Source organism: Lepidochelys olivacea (genome assembly GCF_965140295.1).
Source record: "Lepidochelys olivacea isolate rLepOli2 genome assembly, chromosome: 12".
Lineage (NCBI taxonomy): Eukaryota > Metazoa > Chordata > Testudines > Cheloniidae > Lepidochelys > Lepidochelys olivacea.
The window spans coordinates 35,318,722-35,338,053 of NC_140422.1; the positions used below are offsets into that span (position 1 = coordinate 35,318,722).

A 19,332-nucleotide genomic window follows, 5' to 3' on the forward strand; every position below is an offset into this window, starting at 1 on the left:
TCCTCTGTAATACTGATTCCTTTCCCCCCGCCACTGGCTCAAGTGACTCCACCTGGCATTTTTACAAGAGCAGATGGCAAATGGCAGAGAAAAGTATCATTGAAGTGACCCGAGTGCTAAGTGACACGACCCAGAGCTTTGCCCTGAAAGAACAGTTCACTGTGCGAATGCCTCACTGCTACACTTTTCAAAATGTTTACACAGGGATTACCATAAACCACACGGTGTTGAACAGAGGATGCAATCCAAGCTGATTTAGCCCAGGCCTTATCTGCGTCATATAATCATGATACAGGACACAGACACACAGGTAGAGAGAGAGAGAGAGAGAGAGGTAAAGACTGGACCTCTTCCCCTCCAGCCTTCTCTTGGCACTGGGAGGGGACTGTGGGGGAGCTGGGTAATGATTTGTCACTCCAAGGTCTTGGGGTTGTCTCTCTTTGCAAAGGAAACCTTGGCCATGATTGACAGCAGGGCTGTTTTGGCCTGTTCCATTGCTGTTGACAAGTAATAATGAAGCTTTGTCAAGCCATAATGGATATGGATATGCCAGATTATGTCGAATCCCTGGACTCCTCTTACACCATGCTCGAGTTTGAAAACCTGCGGGTGCTGCCAGCTAACACTGGTGAGATTTCTGCTCAATTCCTTTTAAATAACCCCGGTTACCTTTGTGGAAAAGTTGGACTCCTAGAAAAGCTAGATAGGAGGTGTGGGGCAAAGGGTGGATGGTCTAATATTTACAGCAAGGAACTGTCCACCTTTGTTGTGGTTGTGTTCAGGCCAGAGTACAATCGGTCTCTTAAAGACTGAAATGCATGGGGTTGTTGTTAGTTATTTATTCAGCCCCCTAGTGTGCTGGCTATGTTGCAAATAAAGACCCTGCCCAGAAGAGCTTGCAATCTGTTACGAACAGTTTCAATATCGGTGGTTCTCTGTATATGCGTTCTGTTTTATTTCTAAGAAGCAGCGAAATTACTTCGCACACAAAGAAAAATTGTTCTCCTAAAATGACATAGACACAAATGTATGGTGATACTTGTAAGGGAAAAAAGACAAGTGTGTATATATACATGGTTTGAGCAATTTAATCCTTATAACCACCATCTATGTTGTTACTCACAAAATACACTGTGAGCTGAGGTCACTTTATCAAAGATATTTAGCTAGTAAAGTAAATATCCAAATGTTCTGATCACCTACCTGGGAATTACAGCTCATTTACTAAGCTTGACCCAAGTCTTTTCAACACACAAGGAATATGGCTATAATGTGTGCTTGACCCTAACAAATATCTGCCTTGTCCAGAGAACTCCAGGAAAGTTGCACAGCGGCGTTTGGGACCAGAGCATTCAGAAGTTTGTTTGATGTCATTTTAAATAGTAAACACTCTTCTAGAAACACTAGTCGTCCACCGCCTGAAATGTGAGGTGAAGGACGTTGTAAATTACGCAATGTAAGTCCAACATCATAAATAAAATTGGGAACAGTCCAGCCTGCCTGGATAGTCTAAGTAAGTGAAATGTCAAGAGGTTTATTCTAGTTAAGATTAATTTCTTACTGCATCACTTATACTTGCTCATTAGTGGTTTCATCAAAAGGAAATCAGGAACAACAGCTTTCAAAATGTGTTTTGCCAGCAACTCAAAGTTATTCTGCATGCTTATGTGGGACACAAAGGATTTCAGACCTTATGCTCAAAGGAAAATGAAAAGGCTCAAAGAAAATGAGAATTGTAAACTGATTTCAAGAAAAGTTCATCCCTTGGAAAAAGACTTTTGAAAAGTTTGGCAGCTCAAAATTGAGTATTTTAGATTTCATGTTATTTTCACGGAAGGGTTTCCATTTGCTACTATGTCTTCAGTAAAGATGATGTGCCCTGTCACTCGCTTCTTGAACAACAAGATACATTTTTTTTATCCATTGCACAAATTGTCCCCAAATCCAATGTAACTGTGACATAAAACCCTGTATTTTTGTGGTGTTTCATTAGGTTAAAATTACAGGCTCCGTTTTTTCTAAAGGCGAAGGCTATCTAAGTTGGTATTGGACTATTTGCCTTATTGTTAATAACTAACTGGCTCTCTCGGGAACTAGCTGTTTTGAAATTAGCTTGTTTGTCTTTGGTAAGTAGCCTCTTCTACTGTTTGTGAGAATAGTTTTAAAAAGAGAGGGGAAATCTCTATGCATGAAAATATATTCCAAACCAAGTTTCCAGGATGCATGACTTCCCAATCTGACTCCTTTAGCAATATTTTTATAAAGTATTAAAATGGAGAAATATTCTCACTTTAGATAGTGTTTATAAAAAACAGTGAAATAGTTCAAATTAAATCTATATACATTTTTGCAGGACCCTAGTTTGTTCCCACTGAAACCAATCGAAATTTGGCCCTAGACTTCAGTGGGAGCAGGATCAGGTCTTCAATATATATATTCTGATGACTTTAGGGCCTTATTCTGAGTTTACAAGATTCTGATCATCCTTACACTGGTATAAATCCAGTGACTTCAGTGGAGTTACTCCTGATTTACCCTGGGGTAAATCAGAGCAGAATCAGGCCCATAATGTTCTTTCTAAAATGTATTAATCACTTAATGAAATTATATGGCAGAAAATTTAATATGGAGAACAGGAAATTCCAGGTCTTTCTGTGATTTATAATTAACTGGTGGAACTCACTGCTGCAAGATATTATAGGAGCCAGTAGTGATTACGGGTTTATTTTAAAATATAAGTAAAATATAAAGGTATATTTAAAAATAGAATGTGTAATTATACTTAGCTAGGATAAAAAAAAGATAAGGGCTCTCAGTCCTCATATTTCAAGGCATAAAATGATCATGAGCTGAGAACAGGAACTTATTTCCTTTGTGGAGTATATTAATGCGCTATATCTGGGTGCAGTACGCTTTCCTTTGAAACATATAACACTCATGATTCTAAGAGAGAGGATACCAGACTAGCAGGAAGATTGGTCTGTTCCAGTGTGGCAGTGGTAAAGGGTGTTAGTCTAAATGTGTCCTTAACATTTAAAATCATCATAGTTTTGTGTTTGTATAATTACAGTAGCTATGGATAAAAGGTTATGTTTAAAGGAGCTCCATGAAATTGTCAGTTCTTCTGGGTTCAGCTAGTGGAATTGGACACTTGTCAAATACTGTGGCAATATCAGAAGCACCTCTTGAAATTTGGCTTTCCCATAAAATCAGTATTTTCTTTATACAGCTTGTCAAAGATAAGCTCCACCCACAAACTAATAATAAGTGGGCAATAAATTAAGTGGACCTAGTTAGCCAAAAGGTGAGTATATGTCATAAAAATTTCAAAAGAAATAAACATTTTTCATTTATTTCAAAGATTTACATGATTTTTAATGAACAATTTCAAAATGAAATACTTGGAACTTTTTCCAAGAATTTTATTTTTTATTCTCTTGAGGGAAAAAAATACTGTTTTCTCTTGCTTTTCTACTATTCTCCTTTGAAAACTGGGAGGAGAAGTAAAAAAGAAAGAGAAAGTATTTTTCCCAATGAAAATTAAAACTTTTGTCAAAAAATGGGAAATTTCAAGGAAACTAGTGCTGTTTTGTAAAACATTTTTGCTTTCTTTGAAACACCATTTGTCATCAAAATTTGCCATTGATCGAACAATTTCAACCAACTCTTAAGTTAACCTTATTTAGCTATTATAAATTTCTTTTTACATGAGGGAAGCCTATGAATTAATTCTGAATCTTCAAGCTTCTTAGTACTTTATATACAATTGGCAAATGTGGTTAATGTAGCAAAGGTTAATTCAGAAATGAATAAAGGGCTCCACTGTGGGAGTGGAACATGGCATTAAAATGTTGTCTATTTCAGATAGAAAGAGTGGCACACACACAAAAAAGAGGGAAAATCAATATTAGTCTTTTCTCTCCTTTATAGAGTGTTATTAACTGGAGAAATATTCCTGCTTGATACAATCCTGTTTTATTTTATCTTAGCTACAATTGCATCCTTCTTGTTACTTAGTCCGTTATGTGGTGCTCATTGCATATTTCATCACAGTTATCATTTTCCCTGTAAATTTACATTAATCACTTGGCCAATTGCAGTATAAATAAAGTTCCTGTCTTTGGTGATTCCTTTACCTACCATAGCATTCAACAGCCAAACTGAGTCTGAAGAGTTCAGTGTGACCCTTTTAAAATCTCACTCTCAGCCAAGCTGCAATCTGACCCTTGTACACTCATAGTTAAGGACAAGTCCAGCTAATGAAGATAATTATAAAGCAATAAGAAATGTTTTGCCAGTTAGAGGGTGTGAATGTATGAATATTCCACGAGGTATCAAGCTGCTTGTAAGGAGCTTTGTCCATGCTGATAGGTCTCTGATAGGTCAGTTACTGTGTGGGTTTAGGAACAGTTAATCTAGGTTGGTTTTGATTTTGATCTTTAGAATACCTCAGATTGTTGGGGGTTGCAAAAAACTGATTTATAATGTAGTTGAATTGCATCAGAGCAATGTTTCAAAGTGGGCTCCAGTCCGGCCTCTGAATTTGCATGCTGCCATTTTGGAGCTGGCCATACCACTCACATTTTTGTGTGTCCTCCAAATTTAGATTTACAAACAAAAACTGAAAATCTGGCACATTTATATCCAGTTTTAGTGCGTACAAAATTGGTAACTAAACATTATATGCACGCCATATCATTTTAGGTACATGAAAAGTTTTTAAAAATGTGACCTATTATGTCATTGCAGTAATCTAAGTCTTGTCTGGGGCATGGATGGAAGGCTCTATCATCCCTCTTCAGATATCCACTAAAGACCTTATCATTACTGGAAGTAGATCTTAAAAGCAAAATTCAGATCTGAAGTGAATTCTGAACCCTAATCCAAATTTTGGGGCATTCAAATCTTGTGTGTTGATGAAGGCCCATTTTATCTTCTTATTTATTGTTTGTACTGCAGTAGTATCTAGTGGTCTCCACCAAGATCAGGGCCCCAGTCTAAATAAAGAAAACAAAACAGTTGGAGGGGAAAAAGTGACTGTCCACGGTCAAGTGGCAGAATAATAGCTAAGCAGGGAATTAAACCCAAGTAGCATAAATTTTACAAGGAGCGGTAGCTGAGTGGTGAAGGCACTCGACGTAATCACAGCAGTCATGGATTCATGTCTTGCTCAGTCTCTCACTGAAAGGTTACCTCCTGCTCACCCAGCTGCAGAATGGGTACCTGTTCCATAAGGTTAGGGAAGTCAAAGGTGGTTAGACATGATGGTAGCTGCATCACTCTGTTGTGTACTGTTGGCTGCAGAAACAGACATGCCTAATCATGTCAGCATGGTGAGCCATTTAAGGCAGACTTTGATCTTCAGTCTCAACCACAAGACCACCCTTACTCTCATTTGCTGTAATTGCATAATTTAATGTCTTCATTTCAGCCATGCTTTGCTATTGACTTATACACAGTATATACCAGAGATCATTTCTGGTTTCCTATCTAGATCTGAACTTTCCTGAGTTTGACAGAGGTTTTCATATAATTTTTAGCTATTAGGCTAGGCTATAAATTCCCAGAGTTTATGTTGATGATACATCACTTCTGAAACTCAGGCAAGTCTTGGATTTCGAGAGTAATTTTTCTGCCAGAGAATTTTGGCAGCAAATACGCTTCAGTGATACTCCCAGGGAGCAGACTGATATTTTCACTGCAATGACCATTCTATTCTGTCCAGAAATCATCCAGGACTAGGATCAGCTTTTCAGACTATATCTAATGACTGGTCCCTATTTGAAAGAACGCCATCAGGTGCATCCTTCTAGCTAAAGACCAACAGATGTCTCACAGGAAAAGTTTTAGGAAAGGTTCTGTTTAAAGACAGTTCTGTTATATTATGGAGATGAGCAACTGTAACTCTTACACAATGCTGTGTGTTTGTGTTGGACTAAGTATATGTCCTCTAGTGACTATGTATCTCTGCCTCCTTTAGTAGAACTCAGTCCACCCCCAAACTTTATGTAGGTTGAAAATCCAGATCCAACGTTTGCAACTCGAGCACGTATCTCGTGACATTTTCATTAAAACAGGATTTTTGTTGTTCATTTGCTCTACTTCCTTATTCGGAGTCAGTCAGTAGTTTGTGATGGGGTATAAATAGTGATTTGACATTTGTACGCACACTGGCTGAGGGGCTAACTACTGCCAACCATATCACTATCATCTTCGGAAAAGGACACATCATTGCACATGGTGGCCTGAACTTTGGACTGATTTATGCTGCTTTGGGTTAACGAATCCTCGCCTAATTTTACAGCTATACAATTCCATTGAAGTCAGTGGTATTTTCATAGGTGTAAATTAGGGCAGAATTTGGTCCTTAACTTCAAAGAGATCATGAGACTCCTTTGATGCACCATGGTGTCTCAGCCACAGGGAGAGACAGTAATGCATCATGGGAGATGCAGTCTGGCCAGAACTGGGTCCATAGAGGAGGACGGGGAACCCAGAACTACAACTCCCACTAGGCAGCTGCAGAGATTAATGCCAGCTTGAAACAAAATGAAATGTTTAATTTTCATATTCCCAGTGGAACATTTTCCCAACTGATCTCTTCTCATAGAAAATTTTGATGAAACCTCATCGGATGAGAAAATGTTTCATTCAAATTTTTTCACCTGGCTCTAATGATCATCAACATTGTGGGTGTACTTGGATACAGTGAGCTACCAATGCATTAATAAAGGGCCAGATTATGCCCAATTTACTCACTGAGTAATGCTTTCCTCACTGAAAATCAGTGGGACTGCTGCTGAGGTGAGCTACTACTTGGCGTGAGAAAGGCTAGCAGAATTGGACCCCAAAAGTCTGGAGCTGAAGCCTGCAGCCTTTGCTCAAGCAAAGCTCCCATTGACTTAGCTCCAGATAGAGAAACCCTCACTGATGTTGTGAGCAGTTACTCACTCAGTGACTTCAATGCAATTACTCTTTGTGCATGGGTTTCACAGTCTGGCCTTTTCCTGGGATATTTGCCCATAAGAACTGGGCTCTATTGAAAAATGAAAAGCCCACTGGATCCAAATTCTGTCCTGAATTGCCTTGGCCCAACTCCACTGAAGTCAACGTGGGTTGCATGGATGTAACTGAGAGAACTGACTTCCTTATTTATAATTTTTGTGGTGCAATTTTTTTTTTACTGGAACTCAGAATGAAATAACCAATGAGACTTTGTTTACTGTGGCCAGGATAACCATATGCTTGTTCAGGAAAGAAATAGGTGGGTCAAGAAGCTGCAACCACTATTGACACAATACAATACACTGGAGAGATTGTTCCAATAAAGTTCATTCTATGCTTAACCGTCACAAATGTAAGACTGGCAAGATCAGTGTAAGCCTGAGGGCTTTATCTCATGAGATATTGAACATCTTTTCCAAAGGGCTGACCACTCACCACCCACTGACATCAGTGAAAGCTGGGGGCACGGCACCTCTTAGAATTTGAAAAGTAGCAAAATTGTAGCAAATTGTGATTCCTGAACATACTATTGGCTAAGAATTATGCACTTATTAATGAATATTTATTTATTTATTTTATTAGGCTACCTTTTCCCCCTATCCCATACTATGGCTCACTTGTTTGCCTCATCCACCTGTTACACCTTGTCATTTAGTTAACAAGCATTTGGGGGTCAGGGCTGTCACTTCTTATGTTTGTACAATGCCTAGCCTGACCGGCTGGCTCACTAGGCACGACCACAAGAATAATAATAATTAATGAAGAAGTCACGAGAGCTGGTAGACATTTTTTGGTTGAGAAAGTATCTTCAACAAAAATACAGCGTTTCATCAAAAACAAATGTCACTTTTTTGATACAAAATTTCAGTTTACAATAAAACTGGATTTTGGGGGAAAATGTTCAGGTTTTGAAAACTAAAGACTTTTAGGTTTTCATGGGAAAAACAATTTTTTTTTCATGTGAAATTTTGATGAAAAAGAAATTAAGCAAATTTCTTTTTGAAATTTCCCTTGTAAAACAATTGGCATTTTCCGACCACCTCTGAAGGCCACCCATTCTAACTGGGAAGAACGTTCTCAGAGTTTTAATTCTGAGTATCGTTCTGTGTCCTGTGTTACCTCTTGCTGTTTGGGCTTGCTATTCTCTCTTGGGTTTTCTCCCCCTCATCATGATATAAACTGAGGTTTCCCCACTATCGGTTTGATCCTGGGAAGTGCTGAATGCCCTCCCATCCTATTGACTTTGTTGATGATCTCACCACATCATAGAGTCAGGCCCTATATACTGGAAAACACGGTCCTGACTAATGCTAACAAAAACCTTCCACCTGGGCACCCCTGAAGAAGCGATCTGCGTCATCTGGCTCTTTTCAGAAGTGTCTCATTTCCAAACTGCACCCACAATTATAAAGATTAAGAGGAAGGCTGGTCTTGTGGTTAAATTCAGTGCAGAATTTTCAAAAATGTGTAAATTGTAGGGGCCAAATTTTCACAGTGGTGTCAATTCATCCTCTAAAACTTGTGCCTGCAAGTTCTGTGAGTGCATGAGATGTGGCTTCTTAATGTGAGCTATCTAGCTACCCAACTTACACACCCAAACAGCTCCCTTTAAAGTCCATGGAAAGACATTCATTAACCTTGATAGGAGGCACTGGTAGCTACAGTTTCTGGGTTTCTTGGAAGAAATTTAGAAGTTGTTTTCAACAAAATGGCCCTGTGCACGTCCTTATTAGTACCTTGAGGGTCCTGAAAATGGTATGGGTTCCCCTCTGCCTAGAAGCAATGGCGTAGGCCTGGTGTGTGTTTACATGTTTCGGGTGGAGGGCGGGTGTGTACAATTATGTGCATATGTCAATGCTTTCATTTCATCCTGATTCCTGCTAAAAAGGCCTCACTGACTCTGTGTCTGGTCTGCAGAACCCATAGTAGCAGAGTCGACAAATGCCAGCCTGCTTGCCAACGGCATCAGCTCCTTGTGCTCCATCTGCGGGGACCGTGCCACTGGGAAACATTACGGGGCTTCCAGCTGCGATGGCTGCAAAGGGTTCTTCAGAAGAAGTGTCCGCAAGAATCATGTCTATTCGTGCAGGTATTAAACACTGCTGGGCTTCGACATTGTAAGCTCTTTGGAGGTAGAGACCATCTCTTACTATGTCTCTGTACAGTGCATGGCACAATGGGGCCTCTATCTCAGTTTGGGCCACAGGCGGTAACTGTAATATACATAACAATAATGAAATCTGCTTTTCTAAGCACAGGATTGGGAGCTGGGAATTCCTGAATCCTAGTTCCATCTCTGACCTGGATTCCTTCCTTCTGTTACCTGAAATAATCCCCTTGCTGTTTCTGTTTCTCACTTTTCCCACCTGTAAAATAGGGGACAATTATATGCCCAGGGAACTTGTGAGGACTGGTTAATGTATGCAAAGCACTGAGTCCTATTATCAGGTTCTCGCTTGGTGAAGTTTGACCCAACGATCTTAGCGAATGCCATCGTGGCAGGGTGCCAAAATTCCATTGCATTTTCTCTGTGTTAATTACAGTTTAAATCCGCAGGTCTCCAAAACTGGTCACCTCCCAAGCCTGCCCCTCTCTCTTTTTTCATTTTGTTTTTTAAAAGCACATAAAGGCTTGCATATTGCCATATATTGATTATTCTACAGTCGTGTGGTGTGACAAAAATGGGAAAGCTTTGATTCATGTGCGTTCTGGCATGCAGGAGTATACTCAGGGGGTTATTTACCAGGAACGGGCCATGAATTATACAGCAGTTATCTTGGTTGACCTTAGAAAAATTATGTTTACTTAAAAGAAGGGGGGGAAAAGTATAGAGGGTTACTCATATAGAACTGGAACTTGAGAAGTTTCATTCTGCTGCAGCGATATTCCTCAGTTGAAGGTGTTCCAACCCTATAAAAACTTGCCTCCCTGTTTGTTTTTTGATGAACCTGCATATAAGGCACTTATCACTCCAGAATACTCCATCCACAGAAGACAATAGGTTTGAGAGATTACACTTTCTTCCCCCCCATAAAATATATTTAATCCCAGCAGCAAAATGGAAATCTCTTTGGAGTAAAGAGTAAAGTAGTCATTTTGCTGTTTTATCCCCTTGGAATCCATGAATCACAATGTGATACTTAGCGTCTTAGGGAAGAGCCTCTGATTCAAATCCTACTCAATGACAAGCACCCTCCAAGCATCCTGTGAATCGCTATTTGGGCCATTCTGTCCTTAGCTGAGCTCAGAGCAACATTGTTTATCACAGATGCCAATTCCTCAGAGAGTTCTTGGGTTGTTAATCAGGCTCTGTGCCATTCTGTGAAACCACCCCAGCTTTTACAAGGGATGTTTTTTGACCGTACGGGAGCAGAGCTTTTCCCTATGGTAGATTCATGCTTCATTGTTCTCACTTTTTAAAAGTTGTCATGTGTACTTACTGCTCATGACACGTACCAGGTTGTGGTCTCTGGAGGCTGAAAATGCTTTGTCTAGCCACAGAACAGATACAGCGGGTGTGGCCTGGATTCACATTGCCCTGCCAATGTGTGTCAAGTCTAAACTAAGGCTGGTTGAAAATTTTTCATTGAAACTAATTTTTTGACAGGAAATTGGGTTTTCCACTAACTAAAAATTTTTGTGAAAGATATCTGCTTTCTGTTGAAAATTTTGATGACAAACTAAATGTCTGAAAAATGAAAAGCTTGTGGTTTCAAGTAAAAAAAAAAACACACACAACAATCACACATTTTGACCAAACCCCAGTATTTCTATTCTTAAAGGCACCACAATGCCACATGAGAGTTGTCGCTGGAGGGGTTTTAACCTTCGTCTGCAGCCTGTGGGTGCGGGTCACTTGCCAGGATTCCGATCACCAAGACCATCTATAGATAAGACAGAGCAAGGGACATGGTAAAAGACAGTCCCCTGCAGAACATTTGTTTTTGCCAAAATTTTCAGCAGAATTAAAACCTGTTGCTGTATTATATCATATAAAAGAAAACTTTGAAACAGAGTGGTTTCAAAAAGGAAAAATTGAAACATTCCATTCTAAAAAAGTCAAAACTGAACATTTCAACCTTATCAGAAAGCTTGATTCCATTTTTTTTCCAAAATGAAATTTTGTCAAAATCACATTTCCATGAAACATTTCACTTTCGATGCATCAACATTTTCCAACCCCCCCCCCCCCCAAAAAAAAACAAAAAACAACATTTGGTCATAAAATTTCTGACTGGCACTACTCAAGATAGAAGTTGAGTTCCATGTAGGAATGATGGCGTTACTGTTTTGCTTTAATTTCAGGCTATAATTCTGTGGTAGTCAGAGTGATTGCCCTTACCCTTCTATACTGATTGTAGCTCAATAACTGACATTTTCAACCTACTTCCCAATTTACTTATGATCCAGTGGCTAGGCCACGAGCCTAGGAGTCTGGCAGACCTGGGTTCTAATCCCAGGTTTGCTAGTGACCATGGGCAAGTTGCTTCCCCTCTGTTTCCCCTCTCACTCATTGTCTGCCTTGTCTACTTAGGGCAGGTCTACACTACAGCCTAAGTCAATATAATTTATGTTGGTCAGGGGTGTAAAAAAGTCCCATTTCCCCCCCAAAGCGATGCAAGTTTTGTGCTCTCCACACCGGCGCTATGTCTCCTGCCGACTTAGCTTCTGCTTCTCGCTGAGGTGGAGTAATTATGCCGAAAGGAAAGCGCTCCCCCATTGGCACAGTGTTTTCACCAGACAGATGCATTGCTATAGTGTAGGCTCGCCCTTAGATTGTAACCTCTTCAGGACGGGGGATGTATTTCACTACAGCATGAAGCACAGAGAGATGCTGATCTTGTCTGGGGCTTCTAAGTGCTACTGAACTACACCTAATAATAATTTACAGGACTGTCCTCAAAGTTTGTCCTGCTTTCTTCAGGTTCAGCAGACAGTGCGTGATCGACAAAGACAAGAGAAACCAGTGCAGGTACTGCCGGCTGAAGAAGTGTTTCAGGGCAGGGATGAAGAAAGAAGGTAAATGCTAGAAGGTTTTGTGTCCTCTATCATTTCAAAGCTATGTGCTGTCTCTCACCCTGTTCCCACAGCAGCAGATGTCACAATCGTGTTTCCATTTACAGAGCAGAAGCAGACGGTTCCCCATGAATCACAGTGAGACGTTTATTGCTCTCTCACTGCAGAAAGCCCATTATTTATTTCAGCAGCTGGGGATTTAATGTAGAGCCACAACCCTTTTCTTGAAGCAGAAAAGCCATTTAGTATCTATTTTTCTAAATGAGTGTATAGACCCTTTGCTTCTTTACAGTTAATTCACTGTAAGGTACAGAATAATATGACCGTTGTAGGGCATCCTCTGTAACCCACTACAGTGGGAGTATAGTCTTGTGGTCAAGCTAAGAGCCTGTGAAGCACAGGGTGTTTGGATTTCATCCCTGGTTGTACCACTGTGTGATTTTGGGCAAGGCATTTCCATGCCTGAGCTTCTATTTCCCATCCAACCTTTTGACTTATCTATCAAGACTAAAGGCTCCTCAGGGCAGAGGTTCTCTTCCTCTGCATCTACCACAATGTGGCTCTCTTTAAGGCTGGGTGGGAAACAGTTTTCCTATCCCAAAAGAATTGCTGACATTTCAAAAATTTTCACATCCCAAATCAGGATAAAGAATCAAAATCTTGAAAATGTTCATGAACCAAAAATCTGAAAAAAAAAAAGAAATTCATTTGGGGTCAATCAAAATGTTTCATGTTGATAATTATTTTAAAACATTTCATTTTGATTTCAACGTTTTTCCTTTAAACTTTTTTAAGATTAATTTCCAAAAAGTTTAGAAACAAAAAGCCATTTTGACTCAGAAAAAAAAAAAAAAAAAGAAGGGTGGTGAAGTGGGGGAAAGAAATGTCCTGGTTCAATATTATTGACTGTATTGTTTTAGCTGTTTTGGTCCTAGGATATTAGAGAGACAAGGTGGGTCACATCAGACCTCCCATGGACGAACACTTTTCGCGAAACAATCACCCCATATATGACCTTTGTCCTCATCATAAAAGGAAACCTGCACAACATCTTCAGAAGATGAGCCTGGGAGCTAAAATTCACGGCTTTGCTAAACACTCAAATTCATGGCCATAAAGACACTGGATTTATGGTTTATTACACCAATCTGTACCCCTCAAATCCCCCTTTTTTGTCCTATGTCCACAGAGGCGTTAACAGGCCACTTCACCTTGAACGGTCTCTTGCAATACATGTTAACTACTCATGCTAAACAATCTGCTCCACCTTGGCTTTAGCTGTGACACTATGAGCACTTTTCTCCAAAGTGGCAAAGAGCTCTGAGCAGCTTGAAAGCTCGTCTCTTTCACCCACAGAAGTTGTTTCAGTAAAAAAATATGACCTCACCCACCTTGTCTCTCAGGTTCAAGATTGTCCAAATGGGATTTTCAACAATTATGAAACCATTTTAACCAAAATAGTCTTGAGTCTGGTGTTTCGTCAAACCTGACACTGTTTAATGAAGAGTTTTGCTTTCAACTAATCAGCATTTTCTGACAAAAAGGTTTGTCAGAAAATTTCCGACCCTAATACATGTAATAATAAGACTTGCCTGCTTCAGAGGAGTGTTTTGAGATTTAATTTACTGATGAAGTGGTGGTCCCTTGTGGTCTATGACTCTATGAATGTGATACTAGCCCTGTATTAACCTGGAATCAGGAGAGTTATAGAATCATAGGACTAGAAGGGACATCGAGAGGTCATCTAGTCCAGTCCCCTGCCCCCACAGGAGGACTAAGTATTATCTAGAAGTGTAAAGCATTATTTAATATAGGTCCAGGACTTCTCCTGTTTATGTGCGGCACCAACACGTCCCTCATAGCTCTCTCAACAATTAGGTCTTGATCATGCTCCCATTGAGATTGATGGTGAAACTGCTATTGGCTTTATTGGAACAGGATGGAAGCCCTCACTAGTGTTGCTATCAGCCTCGGCATCTGTTTGGAGACTGGCCATTCAACTCCAGCTTGTTCTATCGAATATTATCAGATGCACTTTGACACACTTCCAACTGGTTCACAAGTGAAGAGATAACTGGGGTATTATGATGTGTCTAAGCAGCATCAGTTGGCAGGAAAGACCTTTGTACCAAGATGCTGTCAAAGATTAGGAAAAAGCTTCAGCTGGGATGCTGCTTGAAAGCCTTGAACAGCTACTTTACCTGAGTTACACCGTGAAAAACACTGCCTTGCTATTTACTATGGTATCTCCAGTACCTGATCATCTATCACCTGCTTGATGGGATATTGCTGGTGATACTTCTGTACCTCAATTGTAAGCTCTTTGGGCAAGGGCTGTCTTTTAGCTCTGATTGATTCCACTCTCACTGTGACCGGATTCTCTGCCTGCCTACACATTGAATACATGTGAAATCTCAGGCTGTTTGGTTGGGCAGCTGAAGGAAAATACCATGTTCTTTGTCAGATATCTTAAGGGTGAATAATCTATGCCAATACATTAAGAACACTGGGTGAAATCCTGGCTTCACTGATCTCAGTGGGAATTTTCCCATTGACTTCAGCGGAGCCAGGACTTTACCCATTGAGATCAAATCTCTTGCCAAACGTTTGACTGTCTTCCCTAGACAAAATTAGTGAGCTAAAATTTGGCAGAGGAATTGTTTTGTGATAGGAAGCAGCAAGAACATAACTTAAATGTTAGCAAAGAGTGGATGGAGTGGTTACAAGAGCTGGCATGTTTCATTGTCTGGAAATATTGAAATCTAGTTGATCAGCACTATACTTGGTTTGTGGCTTCATTTTTAAAAATAGATTTTACAATAATGGTTGTAAAACTTTGGCTTACTCATTTAATATTGACTGCAGCTTGGTGACTCTCTCTAAGTTCCACATCATCAAATTATTTGAAGTTCAACTTATGAGTACACTGCTGATTTTGTGACTTTTTTGCAAACCGGTAGGAAATATTTTGATGAGCCTAGAGCAGTGTCTTGACTGACTGCACACCATACTGAATGCAAAAAGAGTACATCATTTTCTTGCACGATGGTGTGCACAAAAATTCAAATCCATTTCTTAACTCTGAATAATTCTAGGTAATATTCAGCTTTATGAAAAAATCTTGTCTTCTGATTGTTCAATAGCTACGGTAATAGTGGAAACATTTGTGCATTGCCTTTTGGTTACATACACCCACTATGTCACCATAACACACTGAGACAATTAGACACAAGTCTGTGGAATTTGGCACGTTCTTCATTACTATATTTTAGCAAGCTTAATTGTAATAGCAACCAGGCTTTCCAGAATGTGGCAATAGCACTGTCTTCTCACCGTACATGAACGAGATCTGACATATTTAGTATTCAGACTCAGAACATGCCTTGGGTGTGGTATTACGAGGCTGTATTATCATCACTACAGAGTATGATCACCACTGCCAGACCTACTGCTGAATATATTCAGGTGCAAGCATGGAAACTTTGTGTTCCTAAAATGTTTTCATCTTGACAAAACTCATCAATATCCTGGAATGTTGGGTCTGGAGTACAATAATAGAGCTGCATGGGAACTGGTTTTTCCATCCTGCAAATATTTTTGTGTTCAGAATTTTTCCTGTCTAATTCTGTCTAAAATCAGACAGAAAAGTCAAAATCTCAAAAATATTCATGAACCAACACATACATCTATTTTCTTTGATTGGGGTCAGATGAAATGTTTGGTTTCAATACAGTAATTTCAAAATGTTTTTTGTTTATTTGTAAAATGTAATGAGTGTTTGATTTCAACTTTTTCCAGACTAATTAGGTTAAATTTTTAATTGAAAAGTCATTTCAAACCACAAAAATGGAATTTGACATTTTAAAAATAATTCTGAAAATTTCAAAACTGTATTTCTTGACATTTTTGCAAGTTGAGAAATTCATCAAACCCAATCCTATTTCCCAAGCAGATCTGGTTTTGACAAACTGGCATTTTGGGATTTAGGGAACCAGGATGATGTTATCCAAACTGGCATTTGCCAGGACCTAAGGCTGCCACCTGTTTTTGTGAAAAGTGGCATTGGATTTCTGACCTTGGTTTTATATCTCATCTGAAAGACGCCCAAAATGAGTTGTATGCTCCAAACTAAAGAATTTGGCTTAAAGAATTAGTAAATGGTAAAGTCTCATTGACTTCAAACAGAGCAAAATTAGGCCAAAATTGAGCACTTCTGAAAATCCTACTATAGAATCTCTGACAATAGAGCACTATTTTAAAAACCTGTATCATATTAGTACATTTTAATAACACATTTAAATGACCATAGAGTAAGCAACATCTGAAATTGTGGAGCAAAAGCACTGGACTATAACCACTTCTCCTTACTGTTTCAAGTTGTTCAAGGAACTGATGTGGGAGACTAGAACGTGGCCAGCCATTCTCAGGCGACTGGTTGAACTGGCTTACGAGACTGCAGCAGGATATATAGGTTGATTAGTTGAAAGGCATTAAATATTTAACTGGTGGAATTGACACAGGAGAATGGGAGGTGACTAGGTGTGGAGATCAAATGAATATATCCTATTGTAATTTTCACATTCATTCTCATTCCTGATTTAATATCTTTGGGTAGGCGAAGCTTTGATCCCTGCTTTCTTTCACAATGCTTCCATGTAAGTTTTCTACCACTGTACACTTTACCTTTCATGAAAGGAGGAAGTGTATCTAATGCTCAGGAATCAGGACACTGGGAGCTGTTTTTAGCCCTGGCACTAGGGTGACCAGATGTCCTGTTTTTATAGGGACAGTCCCATATTTTGGGACTTTTTCTTATAAAGGCGCCTATTACCCCCCACCCCCTGTCCCGTTTTTTCACAGGTGCTGTGTGGTCACCCTACCTGGCACTGACTTGCTGTGTGACCCGGCTTCAATTTAGATAGGCTGCAATTTTCAAAGAAGCCCAAGGGCATGTCTACACTATGGGCACAACAGCGGCATAGCTCCAGAGCCATAGCTGTGCCACTGTGGAGCGGTAGTGTGGACGCTTCCTGCATGGATAGAAGGGGTTTTTCTGTCACTACAGGAACTCCATCTCCTTGAGTGGCAGTAGCTAGGTCGATGGAAGAATTCTTCCATCGACGTAGCCACATCTGCCCCGGGGTTAGAGCAGCTTATCTATGGTGCACCGGGGTGTGACACACCCTGCTGCCTATGCCACTTCCCACAGCTCCCATTGACTGGGAACGGTGAACCGCAGCCACTGGGAGCTGCGGGCGGCTGTGGAAATGTAAACAAACTGCCTCGTGGCCCACAAGTGGATTACCCTGACGGGCCGCAGGTTGCCCACCACTGGTCTAACTCCTTGCAACTTTTTTGAAAATCCCAGCTTTAAACTTTGTGGGACTCAGTTTACCCATCAGTAAATAGAGTTAATATTTAAGCCCTCGATACCCCTTTGAGGGAAAGCATTAATGTTTGTAAAATTCCTTGGGTTCCTCTGATAAAGGGCATGTGCAGAAGTAGAAAGGATTATATTAACTAGTATTATTATTATTCACGTCAATTTCTTTTGCTAGGCAGGTATCCAGGGCTTTTTTGATTAATGGTTCAAAACATTCATAACTTGGTTCTTCGCTGTAGTTTTCACATCTTCTCCGCCTGATTTTTGAAACCACAAGTTCAGATTCTATGGCCATAATTTGGCTCCCGCAAGTAATTGCAGACACAGACACACGCACTCATGTATCTTCTACACCGCACGGTACTCATATAGCAGGCTGTTACATGGATCGTGCGGTTTAGTTGCAGATGCAAAATCACACCTACAACATCAGAAGTTGGGTTCAGGCCTTTTGAAAAATCAGACCCTTCTGTTCAGCCCAGGCAACAGAAAGGGTCAATTTGTTACTGTGGATCAGAAGATTGCGAAAGCTCTGTGCTCACCAGATGTCACCTGGTCTCCTTGCCAGATCCATTATTGTGTGACTCATAGCTGTCAGTCTGCGTGCACACACGCACTTGCTTCAGGACCTCCAGTTGGCTTATTGAGATCATCCCAAGAACGGCAAAGCTGAATGAGGCCGTTGACTGTTATAGAACAATGAACTTAGATGGATGGTTATTAAACAGGAGTTTTTGCTCAAACATCTATGGAAAGTGATGGGTTTGCTGCTGCTGAGGTGGAATCAATGTTGACACTTTTATTTATTGGATTTAGTGCACACTCATGACTCATGTGTTCTGTTCCCAGTTCTAGCCTATGTGGCAATGTAGCAAGGACAGAAAGGTTTGGGAAATAAGGTCTGTTTGTTGCAATTCCACTAATTGGATGACAAACACAGCACTATTTATTCAGGGGCCCAATATGTACAGCGCTTTGCAATCTGCCTGGATTCTGAGTGGCCAGCATGTTCAATGCGGTCCTGATGGAAGAAAGGTCCAGACTGGCTCTAATGATTTAAGCTCTCTCTTTTGTGTCAGATGGAGAATGTATTTAGTTTGATTTGTACTTTCCACAGTCAGGATAGTTCAAACATGCCAGGGCATGTTGGTTGTAGCTATAACAGATTCCCTGTTTGTCTCTTCAGAGACACAGGCTTAAGCAGTAATCAGGGACCCATGGCAAGGTTCCTTCACTCCCTCGTCATTATTGAAAAGTTCTGGGCATATCCTTCCTTTCATCACCCAGCAGCTGCTGCCATCAGAAGGCTGGCTTCTCTTTCGGCTGTGTCTGCAGCAGTGACTTCCATTCCAGACAGCACCATGTGCACCGATGGATTCTGACAGGAGCAAGCAAAGGTAGCAGAGCTCTTTTGGATGGGTACTGAGCTGAAGGAAACGCAAATGAGACTATAGCTTTGCCCATTCCCCAGTGCAACACAATCACCACTATCCCTTTGTTCTTTGAGTTGTCTGTTCCATCCTATCACTTCACCTGAGGGTTGGTTGGCATTATAATTTCAGAGAGGCTAGTAAAGTCTGCAGGGGAGCAAAGCTTTCACAGTCGGAGTGTGACAATATGGTTCAGACACTAACAACACACACTATAGAGACCTCGCCCCATATTCCCGCTTAGCTGTTAGAGTCAGCACAGGTTGGTCTGCTGTCAGTCATTATATTAATGAGGAACGGTCTGGGGAAGGCATTGTTCAACCACCAGGCCTGAGCTGTGGAATTCCCCTCGGTAGGAAGTGTATCGCGGGCCTTGAGGGAATTGCATTTCCCATTTAGGTCAGGAGGTCTGTCTATGACTCAACTGAGGTCTCTCTTCACGTCTGTTCTGCTCTTATGCTTTTTCCATTCTTCGAACCGGTTGGGAAATGATTACAG

The 19,332-nt window shown here is 40.4% G+C and overlaps 1 protein-coding gene across 3 annotated transcripts in view; it reads left to right on the forward strand.

Moving 5' to 3' along the window:
• The first annotated feature begins 353 nt into the window (after window positions 1–353).
• LOC311529168 (hepatocyte nuclear factor 4-beta-like) overlaps window positions 354–19,332 on the forward strand; it is a 43,207-nt gene continuing 24,228 nt past the window's right edge. The window contains exons 1-3 of one of the 3 annotated variants that reach the window (XM_084644928.1): window positions 354–628; window positions 8,923–9,094; window positions 11,930–12,024. In XM_084644928.1, the coding sequence (XP_084501054.1) occupies window positions 514–628; window positions 8,923–9,094; window positions 11,930–12,024 (382 nt within the window). In that variant the 5' untranslated portion in view covers window positions 354–513. The remainder of the gene's footprint in view (window positions 629–8,922; window positions 9,095–11,929; window positions 12,025–19,332) is intronic. The other 2 variants (XM_084644927.1, XM_084644926.1) reach the window with 2 other exon arrangements.